Source organism: Salmo salar, chromosome 13, assembly GCF_965601325.2.
Source record: "Salmo salar chromosome 13, fSalSal1, whole genome shotgun sequence".
Classification (NCBI taxonomy): Eukaryota; Metazoa; Chordata; class Actinopteri; order Salmoniformes; family Salmonidae; genus Salmo; species Salmo salar.
The window spans coordinates 92,492,664-92,517,555 of NC_138303.1; the positions used below are offsets into that span (position 1 = coordinate 92,492,664).

General features: G+C 41.3%; 2 protein-coding genes across 2 annotated transcripts in view; one reads left to right on the plus strand and one right to left on the minus strand.

The window, feature by feature from the left end:
- The first annotated feature begins 5,243 nt into the window (after window positions 1-5,243).
- Window positions 5,244-24,892, plus strand: part of LOC106568239 (anthrax toxin receptor 1) — a 49,752-nt gene continuing 30,103 nt past the window's right edge. The window contains exons 1-6 of the mRNA XM_082960453.1: window positions 5,244-5,691; window positions 21,833-21,904; window positions 22,582-22,653; window positions 22,821-22,902; window positions 23,102-23,132; window positions 23,392-23,471. Coding sequence (XP_082816579.1) covers window positions 5,537-5,691; window positions 21,833-21,904; window positions 22,582-22,653; window positions 22,821-22,902; window positions 23,102-23,132; window positions 23,392-23,471 — 492 coding nt within the window. The 5' untranslated portion in view covers window positions 5,244-5,536. The remainder of the gene's footprint in view (window positions 5,692-21,832; window positions 21,905-22,581; window positions 22,654-22,820; window positions 22,903-23,101; window positions 23,133-23,391; window positions 23,472-24,892) is intronic.
- Window positions 6,005-24,892, minus strand: part of LOC106568237 (AP2-associated protein kinase 1) — a 110,036-nt gene continuing 91,148 nt past the window's right edge. Inside the window, exon 21 of the mRNA XM_014138407.3 lies at window positions 6,005-7,293. Within this exon, the coding sequence (XP_013993882.3) occupies window positions 7,289-7,293 (5 nt within the window). The 3' untranslated portion in view covers window positions 6,005-7,288. The remainder of the gene's footprint in view (window positions 7,294-24,892) is intronic.

The following is a 24,892-nucleotide window of genomic DNA, read 5'->3' on the forward strand; positions in this document are numbered from 1 at the left end:
TTAAATTATATGAAAACAAGCTTTGCTTTTATACTTACTAGACCATCATGCTTGATTCAGAGAGCTGTTTTGTCTTGTAGTAATGTGGTGCCTGCCTGTATTTTCTTAAACCTTTTTATTTAGCAATACAGTACATGTCATAAATAAAATATACTGTATATTTCATAAAATCTTTGTTTGATCAGTAGATGCCCAACATAACACCAGGTGGTGGTGTGTTGTACACAGTTACTCATACAGTTGAAGTCGGAAGTTTACATACACTTAGGTTGGAGTCATAAAAACTCATTTTTCAACCACTCCACAAATATCTTCTTAACAAACTATAGTTTTGGCAAGTCGGTTATGGCTTTAGATGTCATGGCTTTATAAGCTTCTGATAGGCTAATTGACATCATTTGAGTCAATTGGAGGTGTACCTGTGGATGTATTTCAAGGCCTACCTTCAAACTCAGTGCCTCTTTGCTTGACATCATGGGAAAATCAAAAGAAATCAGCCAAGAACTCAAGCCAAGATTTTTTTTTTAGACCTCCACAAATCTGGTTAATCCTTGGGAGCAATTTCCAAACGCCTGAAGGTACCACGTTCATCTGTACAAACAATAGTACACAAGTATAAAAACCATGGGACCACACAGCCATCATACCGCTCAGGAAAGAGACGCGTTCTGTCTCCTAGAGATGAACGTACTGTGGTGCAAAAAGTGCAAATCAATCCCAGAACAACAGCAAAGGACCTTGTGAAGATGCTGGAGGAAACCGGTACAAAAGTATCTATAGCCACAATAAAACGAGTCCTATATCGACGTAACCTGAAAGGTCGCTCAGCAAAGAAGAAGCCACTGCTCCAAATCCGCCATAAAAAAGCCAGACTACGGTTTGCAACTGCACATGGGAACAAAAATCATACTTTTTGGAGATATGTCCTCTGGTCTGATGAAACAAAAATATAACTGTCTGCCCATAATGACCATCGTTATGTTTGGAGGAAAAAGGGGGAGGCTTGCAAGCCAAAGAACACCATCCCAACCGTAAAGCACGGGGGTGGCAGCATCATGTTGTGGGGGTGCTTGGCTGCAGGAGGGACTAGTGCACTTCACAAAATAGATGGCATCATGAGGCTGGAAAATTATGTGGATATATTGAAGCAACATCTCAAGACATTAGTCAGGAAGTTAAAGCTTGGTCGCAAATGGGTCTTTCAAATGGACAATGACCCCAAGCATACTTCCAAAGTTGTGTAAAAATGGCTTAAGGACAACAAAGTCAAAGTATTGGAGTGGCCATCACAAAGCCATGAGCTCAATCCCATAGAAAATTGTGGGCAGAACTGAAAAGCAAGGAGGCCTACAAACCTGACTCAGTTACACCAGCTCTGTCAGGGGGAATGGGCCAAAATTCACCCAACTTATTGTTGGAAGCTTGTGAAAGGCTACCCAAAACATTTGACCCAAGTTAAACAATTTAAAGGCAATGCTACCAAATACTAATTGAGTGTGTGTAAACTTCTGACCCACTGGGAATGTGATGAAAGAAATAAAAGCTTAAATAAACCATTCTCTCTGACATTTCACATTCTTAAAATAAAGTGGTGATCGTAACTGACCTAAGACAGGGAATTTTTACTAAGATTAAATGGCAGGAATTGTGAAAGCTGAGTTTAAATGTATTTGGCTAAGGTGTATGTAAACTTCTGACTTCAACTGTACATACATTATAGTGCTGAGCGATTAGTGCTTTTTGAGGTCGGTTTTTGATTTCGGTTTCGAATATTTTATTTAACATTAAATGCACTTTGCATTATGTGGGTTGAATGCTGTAACAACACAGAATACAACCATTAATAAAAGTGACTGCCCATTACTGATTATCACTTATTAACCATCATTGATTCACTTTAGTGAGCTTTAATAAAATATTTGTTTTATTTGATGACTTTATTATTTAATTACAGGTTATCATCTCATCTCTATAGAGCTCCTGCCTATGCTGTCTGACAAAATCACTATTTTGTAGTTCTTCAATGTAAATAAGGCACACATTATGACTGCTGAATTCCAACAATCAATCACTTTGATAATGTATTTTCAGACTCGCGAAGCAATTGCTTTCTATCCCTCTCGGTTGCCTGTTCTCTCTTCTCTCAATCCCAATGTTTTACTCAGCACAGACCTGACAATTTTAAGCGTCCGCACAATGGATTATGGTCATTGTAGTTAATTACCATGTTTTCTGCGCTAAATTATGTAGCATATTGGCTTGATCTGATTTATCTCTACAGAAACTGCACATCGAGCTCACAGGAAAAAAAACATCGTCGGTCAATTAGTCGTTTAAAAACCGAAAAATAACCACCATTTTGGTTAGTCGCTCAGCACTAATACATTATTGACTGTCACATTAGGTGGCTGGGAGAGCAAAGCATGAGTGGCAAAAACTGCATGGTACTCTGCGCCAGCAGAGACTTGGGATACACCGAGGGGACGGTATTGGTGCCGCAGATGCGTGGATTTAGAGGGGGTCATCCGAATGTTTGCCGGGACAACAATGGTCTTTTCTGATATCGCGCAGTGGAGGAGCTGGATGTTCCAGTGGGACCAGAAGATAAACAAGTGCATAGAGAGGTCCCGGTGCTCCCTCAATCAGCTGGTGTGCGCATTTCAGGGAACACAATCCACCACCAGACGGGTATCAAAACTATACACGAAATAGAATGGTCAGAAAACCAGGACCTTCAGATCCTATGGCCGTGACGTTGACGGTTACGCTACGAACTCTGTCAAGAACGTACACTCTACACAGTCTGGTGATGACAGGAAGATTTTGTTGTTGTTCGTTCACTCAGTACTGATTGAACCTTCATTTATCTTGCTTGTTTAAAAAAAACATAGTCTAAAACACTTGATGGGTTGAAAACAGTCACATAGCTTCTATTGACTGTGCAAAGGTCGCGCAAACATGTGATGATGTTGGTATTATTTAAAAAGACGATATGTAACTTTTTGGTTGACCCCACCAAATTCACATAGAAATGTGATTTACAGATCTGTCATTCACCATTGTTATCAACTGTACCAGCAGAAATGGAACATAAATCACAGAAAATAGATGTGATAGGTGGCAGCTGTATAGAAGTATTTGTATGTAAAAGATGTTACTGCAGAAGAGTTACAAGGTGTGCCGGCCTGGTAAAGGATCAGACAGGGCCAAGTAGTGGAATTGTGGTGAGGTTTTAATTGGTGTAGGGTTAGTTGGTAGGTCCATTTTCTCTTCACTTTTCCGGTTCCCTTTCGTGTCACAAAGTGTAGTGCATTCACACTCCATTACAGTAGGTGGCGGTGTATGCATCTTTCAATTAGTTGCGATCTGCCAATACAAATTCAAAGAAGAAGGGTTTCGGGAATAAATTGAAAAGGACCTTGACACTGTTAATCAGTCAGCAGAAATTTTGTTTACAATGACAGGAAGAAAATTGCATTGCAAAGGAAGGAGTGTACTGATTCATTGCGGGGATCATCAACTAGATTCAGTAGCGAGATGATTTTTTTCTTGAGCGGATGGTCAGGGGGCCGGAACATAATTATACAAATCATTTTTAGACTGCAAACTGACCGCTGGAAGCTTAAATGGATATAATATTTAACTACAACATATTCATTTCAAACTTTGCGATTACATACACTGAGTATACAAAGCATTAACCTTTTACTAGAGGGAGCTAAATCAGGGTCACAGTGTTTCTTGGTAGTCTTGAACAAATCTACTTTGAAACAAAAGTATACACCTCACACACACATGGTTATGTTTTTTGAAACATGTCAGATATAGAGTTGAAATATATTCAATTTCGTGTTTGCATCCCAATATTACACTTTATATACATCACAGAAGACTGAAATATAACAAAACCATTTGCCATAGAAACACCGGGTTTTCGGGTGGTTTATTATTTTTATTTTGGACTTTATTATGAAAAATATGAATAACATTCCACCCATGAGGCCACTAGGGGGAGCTTGTGCTCATTAGACTGCAGGAAATTAAGAACACCTGCGCTTTCCATGACGTGACCAGGTGAAAGCTATGATCCCTTATTGATGTTACTTGTTAAATCCACTTCAATCAATGTAGATGAAGGGGAGGAGACAGGTTTGAAGAAGGATTTTTAAGCCTTGAGACATGGATTGTGAATGTGTGCCATTCAGAGGGTGAATGGGCAAGACAAAAGATTTAAGTGACTTTGAACGGGATATGGTAGTAGGTGTCAGGCGCACCGGGTTTGTGTCAAGAGCTGCAACTCTGCTGTGTTTTTCACGTTTAACAGTTCCCTGTGTGTTTCAAGATTGGTCCACCATTCAAAGGACATTCAGCCAACTATACAAAACCTTGGGAAGCACTGGAGTCAACATGGGCCAGCATCCCTGTGGAACACTTGGCACCTTGTAGAGTCCATGCCCAAAAGAATTGACGCTGGCCTCAGATCTGTTTGTGCTCTTGCCAACTCCATTGCTGTCATTGTCAAGCCAAATGTTTTTTTATTTCAATGACTGACAAGTTGATTTCTGATTGAGCTGACATATGCAGCGTTTACCGTGAATGCAGTCTCTGCCAACGCGGTAACATTTCTTTCAATCACGCTGTAACGCTGAACGTCTGCGATATGGATTGAATAGAGCCCTGAATCTTTTATTATTGAACATTGTGCCAGTCAAATAAATTATGTAAAATAAACATAATTAGCATCCTTAGGTAAGTCAATGCATGTGATTGTTCCTTTTAATGTGGAATATTTGTTTCTGTTCTGATGAATGATGTGTGTTTGAGTGTGTAACAAGCCACCCTGTAATCACTAATACAAACTATTGAAAAACAATTACTTTTACCCACAGTTGATAGCTGGACTTCTAACTAACGTCAATTGATTTTGCCAGGTTTTAATTACACTGCTGCTACCGACTTGTTAGAAAAAAACATAGTAAATACTGAACTTTTTGTAATTGTAAACTTTATGCAAAGTTGTGTGCTAAAAAGAAAAGAAAAAATACGGCAAAAGACTACAGGGGAATCATAATCACTGCAGTCATAACCCACTTGCCACTAAGTGGCACTATTGCTGAGGATGTAGGAAAGAGGGAAGAAAGAAAGAAAAACAATAGAAAGAAAGGAAAAAGTACTGCGTGACAAAAATGTATCCCCACTGCCAGTGTGGTGTGTGTGTGTGTGTGTGTGTGTGTGTGTGTGTGTGTGTGTGTGTTGATTTGAGAGAGTGTCTGACCTGGAACAGCTCTTCCTGATTCAGTCCAAGCAGCTCCACTCCCCCTCTCCTGGCACAGGACTGCTGCTGTGGAGATGGCATGCTGATCCAGACTGGGAATATTTCATGCCTGGAATCTTAACTCTGGGTGGATCACCGCACTGTGAGGAAGCGTGCTGGGGAACTATAATGAACACAGGAACTATCTGAAAGATCATTTGGACTGGTTTGTACTTTTTGAAGGTGTTCATTTTGATTTTGCAGCCTTCTGAAGCTGGAATAATGTCTCTGGGCAGTTGCAGGAAGACCATGCTTGCAGCAGAGATCTGCACCCTGATGGCAATTCTGGTGGCAGGCACTGCAGGACAGAGCCAGGACGGGAGGAAGGCAGGGTCCTCCTGCTACGGGGGGTTTGACCTTTACTTCGTTTTGGACAAGTGAGTGTTCTCCTCTGTCTTCTTGTCTGCTCCAAGTCTCACTTTTCTGCAGGAGCATCCATAGAGGCTCTGTAGCAGCCTGCTTCCATTTAGTCTCAGCAAGTCACCTACCACGTTGGACATTTCTATGCATTCTTATCATTATTTCCCAGAGAAATACTTACACCGAGCAATTACAATTTACTATACAAATATTTTTTTTATGGAGTGATCCACTAATCGGAACCAGAGGCATGACAACACAACGTGAACATATATGTCTCCAGAGGCTAATTGGCAGTGTTCGAGTATGGGGGTGGGGTGGTTGAAGAGGGGAATAGAGTTGGAGTGGAGGGGGTGCTTGGGTTGAGGTACATATGCAGAAATTAGAGCAGGTATGTGGATGATATGCAGTCCAAGAGACCCAGGGGGCCAGAGGTGGCATATTAACCTCTCCTTAGTGGTTCCAATCAGTTCCACTAAAGCAGCACAGCAGAAAACTGGTCATATCTACTTCCTCAGCTTTCCCCACCTATCAAGAGGCTTCATTCGTTTCTACTGGAAAACTAAATTGGAAAAAACTGCCAACAAAAAACATAGCGCAACAAGCCTATCACGAGCCTTAGAATCTCTGTTTTCACAAAACATTGCCCATATGGCATGTAGGATGCTGGGTAATGCTAGTATGTTATTGTTATGTGTTCAAGTCATGTGTTCCTTACCGTTCCAGACTCACCCCTCCCACTGTCTCCAAATGCTTTTAAAGATGGTGATTTTTTTCCCCCAGTTATTGGCAGCTCCACTGCAATGACATTTCTGTGGCGCACCATACTAAAATACAGAACTACAGAAATTCCAAGCTTCCATAGGGAACGTTTTTTCACATTGGAGTGTGAGGTGGCACGCAGTTAGTGCTGTCTTATTCAATTCTCATCCACAATACGGTGAGCAGTCACACTAGAGGATATATGAAAGCTAGCAAATAAGATGATTTTAGAATAAAATAGCCCTACAAAACCATTAGTTCATGTATTTTTTTACAAGTTGTTTGGATGCATGTGGTAACACTTACCATACAAATAACCAAGTTTACAATAAAAGTAAATAAAAGTCTGCTCTTGAACATGCAAAGGCAATCAGCTCAGTTTGGAAGTGAGAAAACAATACATTTCTACTTTAGATAATTTTTTGCTGCTTTACATTTCATCCCACAAGTAATTCAAATCTTTCATATTAACAGTTCTATAGATCAGTGTTTCCCAAACTCTGTCCTAGGGCCCCCTCTGTGTGCATGTTTTGGGGGGTTGGGCAGGATCGAGTTTGGGAAACCCTGCTATAGATCACATACAGTATTTCACACACTTTAATCAGAATACAGTATGCATGGGTGAAATGTGTGACTGTCTTCATACAACATGCAGAGCAATGGTAGCTACTTCATGACTCCCCCGTCTAATTCCCTTCCACAGTGTGGTGTGCAGTGGGGAGAGCTCCTGTCTTTCTTTATGCCCCAAACCTCTCTCCATGTTTGTCTAGTCTGCAGAACCCTTTCACCATTAGGCCCAGATGTTCCAAAGCTCCCGAGTGTCTGGCAGCTGTGTCAGGACTGGGACTCATATCACGCTACAACGGACAGAAAAACAAGTGAGAGGCAAAGAAAGAAAGGAGAGAGAGAAAAATCTTTTGATTTATCCTTTCTTAATCAAATTATTAATCAAGCATCAACATCTTTCAAATACTTAAACATATCCATCAAATATGTGGGACATTCTATAAGTATTCATAATTTCTGTATTGCTATTGTGTCAGTCTGAATTGGCCAATCACTCAAAACCTCTGGCACGTCTTTAGGCCTACATAAAAAAGCACATTGAGATCCATCCTTAACAAAACCTGTCTATATGAACCATACTTATCAAGTCTAAAGTGATCACATCTCAAAGTTGCTTTGACATTATCCATTTTGACTGGCGTTTTGGAAAAGCTCTGCTCATTTCCTGAGTCCAGTGTTGCTGTCCAAGGTAATCATCAAACACATACTGGTAATCATCTGAAAAATCTTTTTCCTTAATGCTGTCCAAACTACTCCCTATTTCACGAGGTCCCTGCTTTTATTTTTTATTTGATTTATTAGGATCCCCATTATCCGATGCCAATGGTGACAGCTAGTCTTACTGGGGTCCGACACATAACAAAAAATACGTTACAGACAAAAGACTTTACAATTTGCATACATTTAAAAATATTAACATGTAGTGTGTGTGTGCATCTATCAGTTACATATACATGTCAGTACATACACACAAGTAGGTCACATGGGGAGAGGTGTTGTGCCGTGAGGTGTTGCTTTATTTGTGTTTTGAAACTTATGCTATATAATGGAAGGGAGTTCCATGCACTCAAGGCTTTGTATAATACTGCACCGTATTTCCTTATATATATATATATATATATATATATATATATATATACTGTATTTCCTTGAATTTGTTCTGGACCTGGGGACTGTGAAAAGACCCCTGGTGGCATGTCTGGTGGGGTAAGTGTGTATGTAATTGCTGTGTGTATGTTGAGAATGCAAACAAATAGGAATTTCCAACATTAATGTTTCTTATAAAAACAAGAGTCAATCTTTCCTCAACTCTTAGCCAAGAGAGACTGGCATGCATAGTATTTATATCAGCCCTCTGATTACAATGAAGAGCAAGACGTGCCGCTCTGTTCTGGGCCTGCTACAGCTTAACTAGGTCTTTCTTTTCAGCACTTGACCATATGACTGGACAATAATCAAGATAAGATAAAAGTAGAGCCTGCAGGACTTGCTTTGTGGAGTGTGGTGTCAAAAAAGCAGAGCATCTCTTTATTAGGTGGCAGGTAACCTAGTGGTTAGAGCGTTGGACTTATAACCGAAAGGTTACAAGATCTGACAAGGTAAAAATCTGTCGTTCTGCCCCTGAACAAGGCAGTTCACCCACTGTTCCTAGTCCGTCATTGCAACTGACTTGCCTAGTTAAATAAAGGTTACATAAAAAATATATATATATATTGTCACGTGGTTAAAAACACCATGGGACCACGTAGCCGTCATACCACTCAGGAAGGAATTGTGTTGTCTCCTAGAGATGAACGTACTTTGGTGCGAAATGTGCAAATCAATCCCAGAACAACAAAGGACCTTGTGAAGATGCTGGAGGAAATAGATACTTTTGTACCTATGTCCACAGTAAAACGAGTCCTATATCGACATAACCTGAAAGGCCGCTCAGCAAGGAAGAAGCCACTGCTCCAAAACCGCCATAAAAAAAGCCAGACTACAGTTCGCAACTGCACATGGGGACAAAGATCAAATTTTTTGGGAGAAATGTCCTTTGGTCTGATTAAACAAAAATATAATTATTAGAACATAATGACCATTGTTATGTTTGGAGGAAAAAGGGGGATGCTTGCAAGCCGAAGAACACCATCCCAACCGTGAAGCACGGGGGTGGCAGCATCATGTTGTGGGGGTGCTTTGCTGTAGGAGGGACTGGTGCACTTCACAAAATAGATGGCATCATGAGGTAGGAAAATTATGTGGATATATTGAAGCAACGTCTCAAGACATCAGTCAGGAAGTTGAAGCTTGGTCGCAAATGGGTCTTCCAAATGGACAATGACCCCAAGCAAACTTCCAAAGTTGTGGCAAAATGACTTATGGACAACAAAGTCAAGGTATTGGAGTGGCCATCACAAAGCCCTGACCTCAAACCTATAGAAAATTTGTGGGCAGAACTGAAAAAGCATGTGCGAGCAAGGAGGCCTACAAACCTGACTCAGTTACACCAGCTCTGTCAGGAGGAATGGGACAAAATTAACCCAACTTATTGTGGGTGTCACAGTTGTCGTAGGAAGGAGCGGACCAAAGTGAAGCGTGTGTGTCGTTCCACATTTTATTTTCACTGTGAAACTATGCAATACATACACATAAACTAAAGAACAAAAAAACAACAAACCGTGACGCAGAGGTGAAACATACACTAACTCAAAAACAATCTCCGACAAACCCAGGTGGGAAAAACACCTACTTAAGTATGATCTCCAATTAGAGACAACGATGACCAGCTGCCTCTAATTGGAGATCATCCCAAACAAAACCCAACATAGAAATACAAAACTAGAACATAACATAGAAAAACTAAACTAGAAAATCCCCGTCACACCCTGACCTACTCTACCATAGAAAATAACAGCTTTCTATGGTCAGGACGTGACAGTGGGAAGCTTGTGGAAGGCTACCCGAAACATTTGACCCAAGTTAAACAATTTAAAGGCAATGCTACCAAATACTAATTGAGTGTATGTAAACTAATGACCCACTGGGAATGTGATGAAAGAAATAAAAGCTGAAGTAAATCGTTCTCTCTCTTATTATTCTGACATTTCACATTCTTAAAATAAAGTGGTGATCCTAACTGACCTAAAACAGGGAATTTTTACTTGGATTAAATGTCAGGAATTGTGAAAAACTGAGTTTAAATGTATTTGGCTAAGGTGTATGTAAACTTCCGACTTCAACTGTATGTTTTGACCATGACAGTTTACAATCTAAGGTAACACCAAGTAATTTAGTCTCCTCAACTTGTTCAACAGCCACACCATTATTTAGCAGATTCAGCTGAGGTCTAGAATTTAGGGAATGAGTTGTACCAAATACAATGCTCTTAGTTTTAGAGATGTTCAGGACCAGTTTATTACTGGCCACCCATTCCAAAACTGACTGCAACTCTTTGTTAATGGACACACACGCTTTGTTCAATGCCAGTGGCAGGTCATTGGTAAAAATAGAAGAGTACACCACACTTTACATGTTTGACATTAGAGTACAATGGCTCTCACTGTTAGTTGTTGGCATTTCTTGCTTAAGTTTGCCCACTTTGCCAATAAAGTAATCATTAAAATAACTGATATTAAATGGTTTTGTAATGAATAAGCCATTGATTCGATGAAAGATGGAGTTGAATTTGTCTTTCCGCCAAACATATAATTTAAAGTAAACCAAAGTTTATTTTTCCCATCATTCTTTATATCATTGATCTTGGCTTCATAATACAGTTTCTCCTTTTTGTTGAGTTTCGTCACATCATTTCTCAATTAGCAGTAAGTTAGATGTGCAGCTAGACTTATTAGCAACTCCAATTTGCCCCATCACTTTCAACAATACAGTTTTTCAATTCCTCATCAATCCAGAGCATTAACAGTTCTAACATTCAGTTTTTTAACAGGTGGATGTTTATAAATAATTGGAATAAGCAATTTAATAAATGAATCAAGTGCAGCGTCTGGATGCTCCTAATTAATAACATCAGACCATCTGGATGATCTTGTTCCTGTAGAGTTTTGTAAACACCCTGAAATGTTGATTAATAATCTGAACCAGATTACAGGCACTGGTTACAGTGAGAAGCTTCCTCTTGAGCGGACAGCTTGATGAAAAACAGTCAATATTCATGTCCCCAAGAAAGTAGAACTCTCTGTTTAGAGCACACACACTATCAAGCATTTCACACATTATTTAGATACTGACTGTTAGCACTTGGTGGCCTATAGCAACACCCCAAAATAAAAGGCTTTATGTGCCAGGTGAACCTGCAACCACAACACTTCAATAACATTTGACATAAGATCTTCTCTAAGCATTTTTTTTTCAATGATCCATCAATCTACACACAATACCCCATAATGACAAAGCAAAACAGGTTTTTAGTTTTTTTGGGGAAATTAAAACTGAAATATCACATTTACATAAAGTATTCAGACCCTTTATTCAGTACTTTGCTGAAGCACCATTGGCAGCGATTACAGCCTCGAGTCTTCTTGGGTATGACACTACAAGCTTGGCACACCTGTATTTGGGGAGTTTCTCCCATTCTTCTCTGCAGATCCTCTCAAGCTCTGTCAGGTTGGATGGGGAGCATTGCTGCACAGCTATTTTCAGATCTGTCCAGAGATATTTGATCGGTTTCAAGTCCGGGTTCTGGCTGGGCCACTCAAGGACGTTCAGAGACTTGTCCCGAATCCCGTCCTGGATTGTCTTGGCTGTGTGCTTAGGGTTGTTGTCCTGTTGGAAGGTGAACCTTCACCTCAGTCTGAGGTCCTGAGCGCTCTGGAGCACATGTTCATCAAGGATCTCTCTGTACTTTGCTCCATTCATCTTTCCCTCAATCCTGACTAGTCTCCCAATCCCTGCCGCTGAAACACATCCCCACAGCATGATGTGGCCACCACCATGCTTCACCATAGGGCTGATGACAGGTTTCCTCTAGACGTGAAGCTTGACATTCAGGCCAAAGAGCTCAATCTTGGTTTCATCAGACATGAGAGTCATGTTTCTCATGGTCTGAGAGTCCTTTAGGTGCCTTTTGGCAAACTCCAAGTGGGCTGTGATGTGCCTTTTACTGAAGAGTGGCTTCTGTCTGGCCACTCTACCATAAAGGCCTGATTGATGGAGTGCTGGAGAGATGGGTGTCCTTCTGGAAGGTTGTCCCATCTCCACAGAGATACTCTGGAACTCTGTCAGGGTGACCATTGGGTTCTTGGTCACCCCCCTGACCAAGGCCCTTCACCCCAGATAGCTCAGTTTGGCCGTGAGGCCGGCTCTAGGAAGCGTCTTGGTGGTTCCAAACTTCTTCCATTTAAAGAAGATGGCCACTGTGTTCTTGGGGACCTTCAATGCTGCAGGAATGCTTTGGTACCCTTCCTCAGATCTGTGCCTCGACACAATCCTGTCTATGGAAAATTCCTTTGACCTCATGGCTTGGTCTTTGCTTTGACATGCACTGTCAACTGTGGGACCTTATGTAAACAGGTGTGTGCCTTTCCAAATCATGTCCAATCAATTGAATTTACAAGTGGACTCCAATCAAGTTGTAGAGGAATTTGTTTTATTTAATGCATTTTAGAATAAGGCTGGAAATAATAACTTCCAAATAACTTCACAGATCTTCATTGTAAAGGGTTTAAACACTGTTTCCCATGCTTCTTCAATGAACAATAAACAATGAATGAACATGCACCTGTGGAATGGTCGTTAAAACACTAACAGCTTACAGACGGTAGGTAATTAAGGTCACAGTTATGAACTTAAGACACTAAAGAGGCCTTTCTACTGACTCTGAAAAACACCAAAAGAAAGATGCCCAGGGTCCCTGCTCATCTGCGTGAACGAGGAGGCATGAGGACTGCAGATGTGGCCAGGGCAATAAATTGCAATGTCCGTACTGTGAGACGCCTAAGACAGTGCTACAGGGAGACAGGATGGACAGCTGATCGTCCTCGCAGTGGCAGACCATGTGTAAAAACACCTGCAAAGGATCGGTACATCCGAACATCACACCTGCGGGACAGGTACAGGATGGCAACAACAACTGCCCGAGTTACACCAGGAACGCACAATCCCTCCATAAGTGCTCAGACTGTCCGCAATAGGTTGAGAGAGGCTGGACTGAAGGCTTGTAGGCCTGTTGTAAGGCAGGTCCTCTCCAGACATCACCGGCAACAACGTTGCCTATGGGCACAAACACACTGTCGCTGGACCAGACAGGACTGGCAAAAAGTGCTCTTCTCTGACGAGTCACGGTTTTGTCTCACCAGGGGTGATGGTCGGATTCGCTTTTATTGTCAAAGGAATGAGCGTTACACCGAGGCCTGTACTCTGGAGCGGGATTGATTTGGAGGTGGAGGGTCCGTCATGGTCTGGGACAGTGTGTCACAGCATCATCGGACTGAGCTTGTTGTCATTGCAGGCAATCTCAACGCTGTGCGTAACAGGGAAGACATCCTCCTCCCTCATGTGGTACCCTTCCTGCAGGCTCATCCTGACATGACCCTCCAGCATGACAATGCCACCAGCCATACTGCTCGTTCTGTGAGTGATTTCCTGCAAGACAGGTATGTCAGTGTTCTGCCATGGCCAGCGAAGAGCCCAGATCTCAATCCCATCGAGCACGTCTGGGACCTGTTGGATCGGAGGGTCAGGGCTAGGGCCATTAACCCAGAAATGTCCGGGAACTTGCAGGTGCCTTGGTGGAAGAGTGGGGTAACTTCTCACAGCAAGAACTGGAAAATCTGGTGCAGATGCACTGCAGTACTTAATGCAGCTGGTGGCCACGCGAGATACGGACTGTTACTTTTGATTTTGACCCCCCCCCCCCCCCTTTGTTCAGAGACACATTAATCCATTTCTGTTAGTCACATGTCTGTGGAACTTGTACAGTTTATGTCTCAGTTGTTGAATCGTATGTTCAGTTTGCTGAAAATAATCGCAGTTGACAGTGAGAGGACGTTTCTTTTTTTGCTGAGTTTATATATATTAATTAGTTGGTGTGTGTAAGTGTGTGTGTGTGTGCTGCGGGTTTGAAACTACGAACCCATAGGCTTGGCTCTCTCATCCCTTCCAGGCTTCTGGGAGGGAGGGTGGACAATGAGCCTGTCATAGCAGATGTAAGCAATGTCCCCACACGCGCAGGCAGCTTTCATGGCTGGGATAAGTTCTTTCCTCTTCTGGCACACAGGTTCAGGATAGTCCTCATTGAGGCAGATATACATTCCTCTCAAGTTCTTTGCTCTTTCCAGAAACGCTACCTTGTCCTTGAACCTCAGGAACTTGACCACTATTGGCATGGGCCTGTCACCTAGTCTGGTGATTGATTTTGTAGTCCTGTGGGCACACTCCAACTCAATCTTCCTGTGGTCCATCATCAGTTTCTCCATGATCATTTCCCTCACTTTGTCTTCCGTCCAGGTCTCATGTGGAGGTTCTGCAATTCTGTCCACAACGATGTTATTCTGCCTTGATTGTCCCTCGAGATAATCTGATTTCTCCATCATTGTTATCATGGATTCATATACAGAACTGATGTCCTCTCTCAATGATTACAGTTTGCTGTCATCTTGCCGTTCTCCTGTTTAAACTCATTGAGCTGACCCCGGGAGAACTGCAAACTGTTCTTCAGGTCCTGGACCTCTCTGGTCAGTTTGTCCATTATTTTATTAGTTGACTCCTCCAGTGTTTGGACCAAACACTTGATGCTATTTTCTTGTTGTTGTAACAACTGCTTGTAGAACTATTTTTTTTGATTAAAAGATCTTTCACTTGTGATAGAGAGACACCACTGTCCCTAACAGTACTCCTGCCGGCTTTGGTCTTTGTCATGGTAGCAAAGTAGGTTACTGCTCCTCCCAGTTTCAGACTGGGCAGGTTGCAGGGAAGATTGAAAACAACAACAAACAGCAGGGATCTAGACAACCACAAACCTGGGACAATCCGCGGTCCCAGCCACAATGGCTAATCACGGGCTGCGTTCAAGCCCTCAAGAAAACCCTGCTAGCTTCATAGGCAACTAGCTAGCAGCTAGGCTAGCTGCTACGCCAAACAGCTCGTCAGACCCGGCTTTGCCCTGCAGGATCATTGGACAGATAGTAGCAGTCCCAGCAACTGATGCCAACCGCATTGCGAGATCCAAACTCACAAGGTAGCTACTAAACTTTTTCAATAGACTTTCAAAACGACAAACCGAGCTCTCCCTCGTTCCACGGTCAACAGGAAGTGTTGAGAAAGAAAATCCCATTAACCTCCAACTTCTCATTGCCATTACCATCATTGGTCTTAGGCTACTACTCCTAATGGGGGTGCACTGTTATCACAATGGTACAAATTATTTAAAGGGTCTGGCTTTAAATGACATTCCGCTTATACAGGCTTCATAAAGCCTTCACAGGCACTACATAGATGTGTTAAATCATCTATAAATGTGGCAAATTGTGTGACAATCACCTATGTCAAATGTGACATAACCCACTATGTTGAATATAATATAAACATGTGCTTTATAAAGGGTGACGTTGTGTTGAAGGATGGTATACGCTTTAAAGTGATGTCATGTTAGTCACATTACACCTAATGTCATTCCCAGACACTTCCGCCCAAATGCGCAGAAGGTCAGGTGGACCAACGCATCAAACTTGGCCTTCATTAATTAGGGTTAGGTTTAAAATCACATTTTAAGAAGATAAATTGTGGAAATGGGAAGGATTTATCAATAATTATGACTTTGTGTTAAGTAGTGACAATGACAAATACTTTACTCAGTAATGTCACTCCTATAGAATTTTAAGGTCACTCCCACTAAAACCAACTTTGAATGGTTGATATCCCAGGCTTATATGAGCTGTGTAGCCTGGGGATGACGTTACACCAAGAAACACTTACCTTGATGAAAGCCCCCAACCTAAAAGAAATTGAAAGTGTCTTCTGCAACCAAGTTATATGTTCTTCAGAACGCACAACAAAAACGAGCCATACCGTGCTGTGCTGGGCCCAGTCAGGTCTTTGATACATTCACCCACTACCCCGCTGAAAGATCAGCCACAAAATGTTGGCACCCTTGTAACAGCTTGTAATCAAGCCCTGTTCTCCAGCATGGAAACAGAAGAGGAATATCTCAGGTTGGACTATTCCAAATCATCTTGGTTCTGTCACACACACACACACACACACACACACACAAGCTTCGCAGGTCCATCAACCCATTTAAATACCTGTCACACACTACAGTAACCTGTGGATCATGACAGAACCTTCATAAATCAGCAGAACGTTAACCTATTTATTGACAAATTATGTAGTGCCCTGTAATACTTAGTTTGAAGTGAGATACCTTCGGTCATTCATAACACATACCCCGCACATTGACTCTGTACCGGTACCCCCTGTATATAGCCTTGCTACTGTTATTTACTGCTGCTTTTTAATTATTTGTTCTTTTTATTTTTTACTTATCTATTTTTACTTAACACTTATTTTTCTTAAAACTGCATTGTTGGTTAAGGGCTTGTAAGTAAGCATTTCACTGTAAGGTCTACACCTGTTGTATTCGGCGCATGTGACGGATACAATTTGATTTGATTTAAAGACTATATTGCCTGACGCTATACTTAATTTAAAGTCAGACTCCTTTGGTCATTTATAACACATACATAAATGCCTTATATCATGACGCTATACATACTATAAAGTTAGACCCATTTGGTCATTTATAACACATACATAAAGGCGTAAACACTTATTACAGCTATTATTACAGCTAAAACAAATAAACATTAAAGACATGTTTAAACCATACATTTCCTTTTATTTGTACATTTTTTAAACAATACAAATACATGAAGTTTCAAAAAGTCTGGCAATGCAATTACATTGAACATTACACAGGACTGTGAATAGTGTACCTTGTCCCTGAGCTGGTGGACAAATAGGTTGGTTCTTCTCTCTCTTCCTCCTGGAGGTACTGTATGTTGATTCCAATCTTAAAAGTAACAACAAAGAAAGTTAACAAGTCTGTTAGGAACTGCCTTTGTCACACTGTCTGGATAAGTGCCTTTCTGTGCTGCGCCAGAAACTCTAAATGGGAATATGGGAAACTCCATTCAATTCATTTTATTATATTCCTCTTTCATTTACAAATCTCATGATGTGACTATGAGACATGGCTGGGGGATTTGTATTTAAGCTGAGCCTGTTAGCTAGCTAAATTTTGGCTAGTTAGCAATTGTTGTGAAGTCATGGAAATTACTTGAAATAGCGGCTAAGGTAGCTACAGTATGTAATCTAACTTAACACTTGGCTACTACAAACAAATTGAAATGACAATAAATAAAAGGTTAACTCACTTGTTTTGCCCCACTTGTGGCAGCACAAGTGGGGCATTTGATTTGCAAACTAATCACATGATCAGTGTCTCGTCAGCAACACTAAAAATGTACTTCCGGGCCACAGAATTTCTAAAAGTTTCAACATAAAAGTCCCCCACGTAATAGCAGAAAGATGTCAATAACCATTAATGAAAAATAGTCTAAACATTAACAATGATTCATATTTGTTCATATTTAAGTGACATTTGCATTCAATTTGGGGTTTTAAACATGTTCCAAGGTCAAATAAATGTGTTGCTGGCTTTTTACTCCACCCATTCTATTGCAGCCGAATCACATCACGTGCGCTTGCCGCACTACGGAAAACCTGCTAACCAAACAAAGTGTTTCTTAGATTTTTCCCAGACCTCAAAAGTCATCCCCTGATGTGGTTTATGCATTGTTGTGAACACAGAAAAAAATATTGAACAAAATGGGGGGAAAACCTGAAAAAATGTAGATATCAAAAGCAAGAAATAACAAAAGCAAGAAAAAGGGAATTGTGGGAAAAAACTGAAGTAGGTAAAAAATAAAAAACTGATTTTAAAAGGTCATACCAACATGTTTTTCTGTGCATGACTGAACTTTAGAATGTGTGTATTGACTATGTACCCAAGAGGGAAAGAGATTGGGCCATCCTAGAAATGTTTTAGTGAAATATAATGTATACAATTTAGCAGATGCTTTTATTAAAAGTGGTGCTTATGCCACCCTTTATAAAGCACAGGTTTATGTCATATTTGACATAGTGGGTTATGTCACATTTGACATGGATGGTTATGTCACACAGTTATGACCTTAACCAACAGTTATAAAGCTTGACACATGGTTAGGGATGATTTGTATCACATTTATGTAGTGTTTATGAAGGCTTTATGTAGCCTTTATAAGCTGCACGTAATTTAAAGCGGGACCATTTAAAGCCATTAAGCTGCCATATTAGTTGATATAGAATGGGAATATTCCAAAATGCCATGCCCAAATGCCACCTCAATTTAAGAACGACCCACTTGAGAAAAAACATATTTCTATAAAAAGGTATTACATTAGTGCACACTCTTTCTCTCGCTCTCACTTTCCCTATTTCTCGCACACGCATTATTCTTTTTTAAAACATTTTAGTCATTTAGGCAACGCTCTTACGCAGAGTGACTTAGTGAGTGCACAAATATTTCAAACTTAGTGCACAAACTTAGTGAGTGCACAGTAGTGAGTGCACAAATTTTCATACTGGCCAAAATCCTCTTTCTGCTGGTTCTACATAGAAGTAAGGGCTAAGATAATGTGTTGGAGCTGTACACTGCGTCTGGCCCATTCTCTTCACTCAAACTGCCTTTGATTGTGATTCTGAAAAGATTTCCTGATAGAAGTCAATCATAATGGAATGTGTATGGCATGCATTCAAAGTAAAACCCCAGAGAGGATAAAAATACTTATTCTACAACGTCTGCGGTCTAAATGAAAAAGTAAAGGAAGTACACAGTATCCTCTGTGTCAGTGAAAGGTGGGGGAAAAAACAATATTGTCAGGCTCTGTTGTTTTATATCCGTAACTATGTCATTACCAGTGTTGTAAACTATTATAAAGTACTACTTAAGTAGTTTTGGGGGGTATCTGTACTTTACTATTTATATTTTTGACAACTTTTACTTCACTACACTCGTAAAGAAAATTATGTACTTTTTACTCCATACATATTCCCTGACATGCAAAAGTACTCGTTACATTTTGAATGCTTAGCAGGACAGAAAATGGTCCAATTCGCACACTTATCAAGAGAACATCCCTGGTCATCCCTACTGCCTCTGATCTGACAGACTTACTAAACACAAATGCTTTGTTTTTAAATGATGTTGGGGTGTGACCCTGGCTATCCGTAAGTAAATAAAAAAAAACAAGAAAATTGTGCCGTCTGGTTTGCATAATATAAGGAATTTTAAATTCTTCATACTTTTACTTACAGTGGGGGAAAAAAGTATTTGATCCCCTGCTGATTTTGTACGTTTGCCCACTTACAAAGAAATGATCAGTCTATAATTTTAATGGTAGGTTTATATGAACATTGAGAGACAGGATAACAACAAAAAAATCCAGAAAAACGCATGTCAAAAATGTTATAAAATGATTTCCATTTTAATGAGGGAAATAAGTATTTGACCCCTCTGCAAAACATGACTTAGTACTTGGTGGCAAACCCTTGTTGGCATTCACAGAGTTTAGACGTTTCTTGTAGTTGGCCACCAGGTTTGCACACATCTCAGGAGGGATTTTGTCCCACTCCTCTTTGCAGATCTTCTCCAAGTCATTAAGGTTTCGAGGCTGACGTTTGGCAACTCGAACCTTCAGCTCCCTCCACAGATTTTCTATGGGATTAAGGTCTGGAGACTGGCTAGGCCACTCCAGGACCTTAATGTACTTCTTCTTGAGCCACTCCTTTGTTGCCTTGGCCGTGCGTTTTGGGTCATTGTCATGCTGGAATACCCATCCACGACCCATTTTCAATGCCCTGGCTGAGGGAAGGAGGTTCTCACCCAGGATTTGACAGTACATGGCCCCGTCAAATGATGCGATGAAGTTGTCCTGTCCCCTTAACAGAAAAACACCCCCAAAGCATAATGTTTCCACCTCCATGTTTGACGGTGGAGATGGTGTTCTTGGGGTCATAGGCAGCATTCCTCCTCCTCCAAACACGGCGAGTTGAGTTGATGCCAAAGAGCTTCATTTTGGTCTCATCTGACCACAACACTTTCACCAGTTGTCCTCTGAATCATTCAGATGTTCATTGGCAAACTTCAGACCTTGTGGGCGCTGCAGGATTTCAGTCCTTCACGGCGTAGTGTGTTACCAATTGTTTTCTTGGTGACAATGGTCCCAGCTGCCTTGAGATCATTGACAAGATCCTCCCGTGTAGTTCTGGGCTGATTCCTCACCGTTCTCATGATCATTGCAAACCCACGAGGTGAGATCTTGCATGGAGCCCCAGGCCGAGGGATATTGACAGTTCTTTTGTTTTTCTTCCATTAGCGAATAATCACACCAAATGTTGTCACCTTCTCACCAAGCTGCTTGGTGATGGTCTTGTAGCCCATTCCAGCCTTGTGTAGGTCTACAATCTTGTCCCTGACATCCTTGGAGAGCTCTTTGGTCTTGGGCCATGGTGGAAAGTTTGGAATCTGATTTATTGATTGCTTCTGTGGACCTGTGTCTTTTTTACAGGTTACAAGCTGCGGTTAGGAACACTCCCTTTAAGAGTGTGCTCCTAATCTCAGCTCGTTACCTATATAAAAGACACCTGGGAGCCAGAAATCTTTCTGATTGAGAGGGGGTCAAATACTTATTTTCCTCATTAAACTGCAAATCAATTTATAACATTTTTGACATGCGTTTTTCTGGATATTTTTGTTGTTATTCTGTCTCTCACTGTTCAAATAAACCTACCATTAAAATTATAGACTGATCCTTTCTTTATCAGTGGGCAAACATACAAAATCAGCAGGGGATCAAATACTTTTCCCCCCCACTGTACATAATTTATGCACGATGCAACAAGGAGTGCCTGGATACGGCCCTTAGCCATGGTATATTGGCCATACAGTATACCACAAAACCAAGAGGTGCCTTATTGCTTTTATAAACTGGATAGCAACATACAGTAATTAGAACAGTACAAATAAATGTTTTGTTATACCCGCGATATACCACGGCTTTCAACCAATCAGCATTCAGGGCTCGAACCACGCAGTTGTCACGTCCTGACCAGTATAAGGGTTATTTGTTATTATAGTTTGGTCAGGACGTGGCAGAGGGTATTTTGTTTATGTGGTTCAGGGTGGTGATTTATGTAGTAGGGTGTTTGATTTATTAGTTCTGTTTTTTTTTGGTCTGTTCTATGTTTTGTATTTCTATGTTCTTTCTGATTTGGGGTATTTCTATGTGTAGGTTAATGGGGGGTTGGACTCTCAATTGGAGGCAGGTGCTTTCTCGTTGCCTCTGATTGAGAGTCCTATATATGGGTAATTGTTTGTTTGGTGTAGTGTTGTGGGAGATTGTTTCTTGTTTTGCATGTGTGAGCCTGACAAGACTGTTTTGTTGTTCGTGAGTTCTTCGTTTTTTTTATTTTGGTGTTCTCTTTATTTAAAAATAAATACAAGATGAGCATCCACATTCCTGCTGCGTTTTGGTCCTCTATTCCCGACGACAACCGTTACACCAGTTTATAAAATTGGTTGATGCATTTAACATCTGAGCAGGATAACACATTATGTAACATCTGAGCAGGATAACGCATTATCATTAGCTAACGCCCTGTAGGGTGAGCTGATTGGAGGACACATGGAAGCAGCGATTGGTTTGTGGACAGGTCAATCGTGGTATCTGTAAGGGCCCTTTTAACAGCTCCACCACAATGACAGACATCTTTAAACCTTTCTTTTAGGTCCGGGAGTGTGCAGCACCACTGGAATGAGATCTATTACTTTGTTGATCACCTGGCTCATAAATTCATAAGGTACAGTATTGCCTGGATTGTTACCCAGATACCACTACAAGTCCCAGAGAGCTAAATTAATGTATACTGGCCAGTAAGGATGTATCAATTCCAGTAAGGATATAAACAGACATGTTTTTGCACAAAGTATTTGGACAAGACAGCAACATACATAAAGAGAGATTATGTCTGTCAACTGTGGAAATACCCTCCCAGCTACATGTAACTGGCAAAATAAAGGAAACCCCAACATAAAGTGTCTTAATAGGGCTTAACAAGCCAGAACAGCTTCATTGCACATTGACATAGATTCTACAAGTGTCTAGAACTCTATTGGAGAAACTCCATTTGGTGTTTTGTTGACGGTGGTGGAAAACGCTGTCTTAGGCGCCATTCCAGAATCTCCCATAACCTTTCAATTGGGTTGTGATCTGGTGTCTGAGACGGCCATGGCATATGGTTAACATCATTTTCAAGCTCATCAAACCAGTCAGTGACCCCTCGTGCCCTGTGGATGGGGGCATAGCCATTGTATCCAAAATAATGGCCTGCCCAGCATTATTATACATGACCCTAAGCATGATGGGATGTTCATTACTTAATTAACTCAGGAACCACAACTGTGTGGAAGCACCTGCTTTCAATATACGTTGTGTCCCTTATTTACTCAAGTATTTCCTGTATCTCTTTCTCTCTAGCCCTCAGCTGCGGATGTCCTTCATTGTATTTTCTACAGAGGGACGGATCCTGATGAAACTAACAGAAGACAGGCAAGACATAAACCCCTCATAATACAACACTTTTAATGATCTGCCCATTTTACTCATTGGTCAATTGTTTTGTGGAGGGTACTGTGTGTCAATCTTTCTATTACGGGGGTACTGCCCACATGATACACTGACGGTACCAATGGTATATTGTGGTTGTGTGTGAGCAGGGAGCAGATTCGGGCAGGCCTGGAAGAGCTCCGCATGGTGCATCCTGGGGGAGACACTTTTATGCACAAAGGGTTCCAAAGGGTGAGTAATGGATTGGAGACCAGTAGCTGAAGGTAACTGGGGAACAGCTAGACATCCTTCTGCAAAAATTACAAAAACATATTTTTATGTTCAAATAACCTTATCTATCTATAGGTAAAAGCAGAAGACAAATTGCTGTCTCATATTGATCAATAAAGTATCCTTCTAAACATTCTGCTTCTTCTATCTACTCCTCCAGGCCAGCGAACAAATCTACTATGCTGGTGACAGTGAGTAGATTATTCTTGTTTTTTTGCACTTGGAATAAATCATTTGGGTAGAACTCTGGCTCTCTTTATGTCATAAGCAGACACAAAACAGTACAAATAAAACCCATTGAACCCAATTTATGCTATCAGAGGTAATAGAATGAATTATCCAATTATTATCTTCACCTTCAGAGACAGATAGACAGTACAGTCTGTGTTCTGAGGAGATGTATTTTGTTCTGCTCTATTGTCTTGTAAGTCATTTGTCCTGGTCCATCAGGTTTCCGTACGGCCAGTGTCATCATTGCCTTGACAGATGGCGAACTGAGGGAGAATCAGTTTGATCTGGCAGAGAGAGAGGTGAGATAAATATTGGTTTTGGACTATTGGCAATATCTACTGTATCTCTACAGTTTTTAATCCTGGTGCTGAGATAATGTGTAGCGGCTAATTGTATAGCTAATAGGCTATGTGTTTGTAGATCGACTAAGGTGAATGAACCTACAGTGAGGGAAAAAAGTATTTGATCCCCTGCTGATTTTGTACGTTTGCCCACTGACAAAGAAATAATCAGTCTATAATTTTAATGGTAAGTTTATTTGAACAGTGAGAGACAGAATAACAAAAAAATCCAGAAAAACGCATGTCAAAAATGTTATAAATTGATTTGCATTTTAATGTGGGAAATAAGTATTTGACCCCCTCTCAATCAGAAAGATTTCTGGCTCCCAGGTGTCTTTTATACAGGTAACGAGCTGAGATTAGGAGCACACTCTTAAAGGGAGTGCTCCTAATCTCAGTTTGTTACCTGTATAAAAGACACCTGTCCACAGAAGCAATCAATCAGATTCCAAACTCTCCACCATGGCCAAGACCAAAGAGCTCTCCAAGGATGTCAGGGACAAGATTGTAGACCTACACAAGGCTGGAATGGGCTGCAAGACCATCGCCAAGCAGCTTGGTGAGAAGGTGACAACAGTTGGTGCGATTATTCAGAAATGGAAGAAACACAAAATAACTGTCAATCTCCCTCGGCCTGGGGCTCCATGCAAGATCTCACCTCGTGGAGTTGCAATGATCATGAGAACGGTGAGGAATCAGCCCAGAACTACACGGGAGGATCTTGTCAATGTTCTCAAGGCAGCTGGGACCATAGTCACCAAGAAAACAATTGGTAACACACTACGCCGTGAAGGACTGAAACCCTGCAGCGCCCGCAAGGTCCCCCTGCTCAAGAAAGCACATATACATGCCCGTCTGAAGTTTGCCAATGAACATCTAAATGATGAGACCGAAATGGAGCTCTTTGGCATCAACTCAACTCGCCGTGTTTGGAGGAGGAGGAATGCTGCCTATGACCCCAAGAACACCATTGCCACCGTCAAACATGGAGGTGGAAACATTATGCTTTGGGGGTGTTTTTCTGCTAAGGGGACAGGGCAACTTCACCGCATCAAAGGGACGATGGACGGGCCATGTACCGTCAAATCTTGGGTGGGGAACCTCCTTCCCTCAGCCAGGGCATTGAAAATGGGTCGTGGATGGGTATTCCAGCATGACAATGACACAAAACACACGGCCAAGGCAACAAAGGAGTGGCTCAAGAAGAAACACATTAAGGTCCTTGAGTGGCCTAGCCAGTCTCCAGACCTTAATCCCATAGAAAATCTGTGGAGGGAGCTGAAGGTTCGAGTTGCCAAATGTCAGCCTCGAAACCTTAATGACTTGGAGAAGATCTGCAAAGAGGAGTGGGACAAAATCCCTCCTGAGATGTGTGCAAA